The sequence below is a fragment of the Nannospalax galili genome, unplaced genomic scaffold (assembly GCF_000622305.1).
Source record: "Nannospalax galili isolate Female #2095 unplaced genomic scaffold, S.galili_v1.0 scaffold471, whole genome shotgun sequence".
In the NCBI taxonomy this organism is placed as follows: Eukaryota; Metazoa; Chordata; class Mammalia; order Rodentia; family Spalacidae; genus Nannospalax; species Nannospalax galili.
Genome location: NW_008330333.1, coordinates 2,797,544 through 2,802,402, shown reverse-complemented (window position 1 = coordinate 2,802,402; position 4,859 = coordinate 2,797,544). Strand labels below are relative to the sequence as shown.

The following is a 4,859-nucleotide window of genomic DNA, read 5'->3' as shown; positions in this document are numbered from 1 at the left end:
AAATATTTTGTTATTTTTATTTTATGTGTATGAGTGTATTGCCTGCATGTATGTGAGTGCACCCGTGTCGTGCAGTGCCACAGAGGTCAGAAGAGGGCTTCGGATTCCCCTGGAACTGGAGTTAAGGATGGTTTGTAGCCACCATATGGGTGCTGGGAATTGAACATGGGTCCTCTGCAAGAGCAATCAGTGCTCTTAACCACTGAGCCATCTTTCCAGCCCCAAAATAATAATAATTTTTTTTTTAAATGGAAAGGAGGAAAGGTCTATTTTGGCTCACAGTCAAAGGGGTTATAGTCCTTCATGGAGGGAAAGACTGGGGGCAGGAATACCAGGTAGCTGATCACATTGTGTCCAAGGTCAGGCAGCAAAGAGGGATAAATGCTGGTGCTCAGCTCATTTTGCCCTTTTTAATGTAGTTGGGAACCCCATCCCATGAATGGTTCCACCCACATTCAGCATGGATCTTTCCACCTTGCCACTTGTAATCTCAACTGGGTATTCTAGCACTTAGAAGACAGGCAGGAGGATTGTGAGTTCAAGGCCAGCCTAGACTTCATAGAGAGACCTTGTCTCAACAAAACAGAACCAGTGTGGTAGTGCACACCTGTAATATCACTTAGGAGGTAGAAGCAGGAGAATCAGGAGGTCAAGGCCAGCCTTGGCTACATCCTGTCTCACAAAACCTGTTACATTCAGTTTTGGAGGGTGGAGCCCTCATTCTGAGGATGGGCTAAATGATTGGTTCTCTAGTTAGGGTTGTCTCTCATCAATGTTGCGTGAGATGTTCAGTGAGCCAGACAGAGTGGCTGTGGAGGGTGAAGGTGGGCCCTCAGCCTAGTAACCCCAGCTTCTCCTTTCTGCCTTCCTGCCAGAGCCATTGGCACCTGGCAGGCACACTTAGGAGGGGGAGTGGCTGCAGCTATGAGGTGGGTTGGTGGCTGCTCAGTGATGGGCTTATGGTTCCCTCCCCTGTTGTAAAGGATAGAGAAAGTCACATATCTTTCCCACACCCCACTTCTCCTTAGCATGTCATATCTCCTACAAGGGAGGCGATTAGAAACCCACTTACTTTCTCTTCTTATCCCTCTGGGCCAGCATACCAGTAAGCTGAGCACTTTAATGGGGGAGTTCCTGACTGTTTTTTCTGAACCTTTATAGGGAGTCAGAGTGGACACAAGAGACCACAGTGGAGCCACAGCCCAGATGCTGGCCAGGCAGTATGGCCACATGAAGATCGTGGCCTTGATGGACACTCACTCATCTGCACTGCCTAAAAGCCTCTACCAGAGCCCAGGTACCTAATCTGCCCTCTGTGCCCTGATGGAATCAGGGCTTCCCTGAGCATTAGAGATATCAGAAGACAAGGACAGTCCTCCTTGGATCCTCTGTGCTCCTCTCAGGTTTAGTTCTACCAGCCCTACCCAGAGGCCTTCTCTGCCTCTCTACCAGCTCCACTGTGGTGCTGAGGTTGAGTTCCAGGGCCTAGGGCCAGAGAGACAGGCAGACTGTACCATGGAGAGCAGTCCCTGCCAGCCTAGCTCATACGCAGCACAAGCTGCAGAGCCCAGGGAAAAAATGGGAGGAGGCATGCCTCACAGAGGGAAGAGTCTCTGCTGGTTTTTAGTCTTTCACTTTGCCAATCTTGTTTCTTACATGTTTTGCTTTATATAATCAAAAGTGTTTATCTTTATTGTCTCTGGATGTTGAGTCATAGAAAATACTTTCCTAGGTTCCAGTCCTACAAGAATTCACTCCTGTTTCTTGTATTTGTATGGTTTTGTTTTTTATGTTTCAAAGTCTGATCCACTGACAGTTGTTTCTCCTGTGTGGTGGATCCAGTTTTCTCTTTTCAGATGACCACACAGTTGTCCCAGCATCATTCTATAAGGACCATCTCAGACTTGGGGGTTAGATGCAGCATCTTTATACACTGAATTTCTGTCTTACTTGGGCCTCTTCTTAGAGTTTGATTCTGGTGATCTCTATATTCATGCACCCAAACCAGTTTGTTCAGTGACTTTTTATAGTATTAAGGCTTTTTTCCTTGTTTGTTCATTCCTTAAAAATTTGTATTTTTCTAGTCAGATGTGATGGCATGCACTTTTAATCTCATCAGAGGCAGGTAGATCTCAGATTAAGGTTAGCCTGGTCTACATAGTGAGTTCCAGGCCAGTTGGGGCTACAGGGAGACCCTGTCTCAAAGAAAAAGTGTTAATATTTTAATTAAGATCATAGTAATAGTCATAGGTGGTAGTGCACACTTAATTTGAGAGGCAGAGGCAGAAGGATCACAGGTTCAAAGCCAGCTGGACTACATAGACTGTCTCAAAAAAATAAATGAACACACGTAGGAGTTGTCCTAAGAAGACGAGGTGTTTTGTCTCTACTTTTGGGGCTTGCAGGAAGGCTTACAATTCTTCCTCATCTGTCTGCAACTAAGTTTCTTCTGAAGTATTTATCATCTTGTTGCCTTGTAGATGGGGTTTCACCACCTTTAATGTTCCTTCACTGCTGACGAGTCTCTGCTCTTTCTTCTCCATCTTTTCTTAAAAAGGCAGTTAACTCTACACTCTAAGGTTATCCTGTTCTTACTGAACTCATTGGTCGAGGTGGTTTCCTTACTGCTTCTAGCACTTTCTTTCCAAGTGTACTGTCATGCCACTCATCAGCAGGTCAAGTTATTCCATGACTTGGGCTGGAACTCATTATGTAGACCAGGCGGGCCTTGAACTCACAGAGATCCACCTGCCTCTGTCTCTCAAGTGCTGGGATTAAAGGTGTGCGCCACCATGCCTGGCCTAATAAAATATTTTTAAAAAAATATCTAGATGGGAGGTCCTTTTTAAATTGGTTATTAAGGGCTAGAGAAGATGGCTCAGTGGTTAAGAGCACTGGCTGTTCTTGCAGAAGACCTGGATTCAATACCCAGTACCCACATGGCAACTAACAACTGTCCAACTCCAGTTCCAGGAAATCTGATGCCCTGCTCTGTCCTCCATAGGCACTGCACAGCACAGGTGCACATACACATATGCAGGCATAACACTCATACATGTAAAATAAAAATAATTAAATAAAAAATTTTAAATTGGTGATTAATACCTCATTTTGTTCTAGTTATTTTATGTATATGAGAGTATTGCCTACATGCATGTAAGTACACCTGTGTCATGCAATACCTGAGGAGGTCAGAAGATAGTGTCTGATCCCCTGGAACTGCAGTTGCGGATGAACCCAGATCCTCTGCAAGAGCAGCCAGTCCTCTTAACCACTGGGGGATTCTTGGATTCCTGGGACCATCTCCAGTCCTTCTACAATTTTGTCTGTTCAGGGCCCCCCTACAGTTTTATTTTGTCTGTTCAGGGCGTTTTTAGTTCTCCCACCTTATGGAGTCCACTGTCACCTGCTAATCAGTGGTTTGAAGTGCTCCACATGTGGAAAAACACTCTCTCTCATCTGGTGTGGGATTCAGTGTGTCTATGTGCCCCTTACTGGTCACTGTTTATGGCTTTTGAAATCACTGCATTTGCTATAGTTTGTTTCATCAAGGCAGGTGCTACATTTTTGGTGATGCTGTTTCTTTAGCTTTCTTAGGAATGTGAATGTTGACTAGGGACCTTGAATGTGTTCTTCCCATTACACTGCACACTTCCTGCCTGCATCCCTAGCTTTGCTGTTGGCTTTGTCATTTGCTCTTCCCTAGCACATTCTTTTCTTTTGGCCCTTTCTGAAAATGGGGGATTCTTGGATTCCTGGGAGCATCTTCACCTTGCTTATCGCCTCTGTATTTTTTTGGTATTGTATATGTGTACATGTGTAGCTGTGTGTGTCATGGTGTCTATACCGATGACACCTTGTGGGAATTGGTTTTCTCCTTTTACTATGGTATCAGATTCAGGTCATCAGGCTCAGTGACAGCTGTTTTTACCCACAGAACCATCTTGCTGGTCCTATATGTTTGTTTCTATAACTCCCTCAATCTTTTCCTTGGATAGAACCACAGCCAGCTCGTGGTATAGATCTGTCTATACCAGAGAGAAGGAGAGTATCCCCTGGGGTTCCAAAGCCCAAGTTTGGAACCTAGGCTCTAACTGACTAGTCTGCCTGGAAGCTACTGAGTTGTCAGTTTCCCATGATAATAGGATTCAGCTTAAGCCAGGTACAGCCTGCTCCCTTCCTGGCTCAGGATTGCTTAGTAGTAAGCCAGCTCATAGTAAGTGGTAATGCGTTCAACTCCAATATGAGATCAGAACAATTCCTCCTTAATGTGCCTTCTTGTCTTAAAAGTAGAGTTAGATGACGGGAACCTTGAGAAATAGATCCCTAGGTATTGGAGAGATGGTTCAGTGGCTAAGAGCACTTGTTGCTCTTTCAGAGAATCTGGAGTTTGATTCCTAGCACCCATATCTAGTGGCTCACAAACCCCTGTAATTCCAAGGGATCGAACGCCTCTTCTGATCTCCACAGGTACCCACATGTATGTGTGTGCACATATGCACACATACTTTTTTTTTTTTTTGTCTTTTTGAGACAGGGTCTCCCTGTAGCCCCAGCTGTCCTGGAACTATGTAGACCAGGCTGGCCTTGAACTCACAGAAATCCACCTGCCTCTGCCTCCTGAGTGCTGGGATTAAAGGTGTGCACCACTACGCCTGGCTCAACACGCATACTTTTTTGGAAAGATCCTTGCGGGGCTGGAGAGGTGGCTCAGCAGTTAAGAACACTGGTTGTTCTTGCAGAAGACCTGGGTTCAAATCTCAGCACCCACATGGCAGCTAACAACTGTCCTTAACTCCAGTCCCAGGGGATCTGACAGTCTCTTCTGTCCTCCTTGGGCATTGCACGACACGGGTACA

The 4,859-nt window shown here is 45.4% G+C and overlaps 1 protein-coding gene and 1 pseudogene across 7 annotated transcripts in view; one reads left to right on the top strand and one right to left on the bottom strand.

The window, feature by feature from the left end:
• LOC103744594 overlaps positions 1-4,859 on the bottom strand; it is a 20,390-nt pseudogene that overhangs the window by 5,115 nt on the left and 10,416 nt on the right.
• The window catches only part of Anks3 (ankyrin repeat and sterile alpha motif domain containing 3), a 26,725-nt gene that overhangs the window by 12,190 nt on the left and 9,676 nt on the right, over positions 1-4,859 (top strand). For all 7 annotated transcript variants that reach the window (XM_008846439.2, XM_029570287.1, XM_008846448.2 and 4 more), the window contains one exon: positions 1,162-1,297. In XM_008846439.2, coding sequence (XP_008844661.2) covers positions 1,162-1,297 — 136 coding nt within the window. The remainder of the gene's footprint in view (positions 1-1,161; positions 1,298-4,859) is intronic.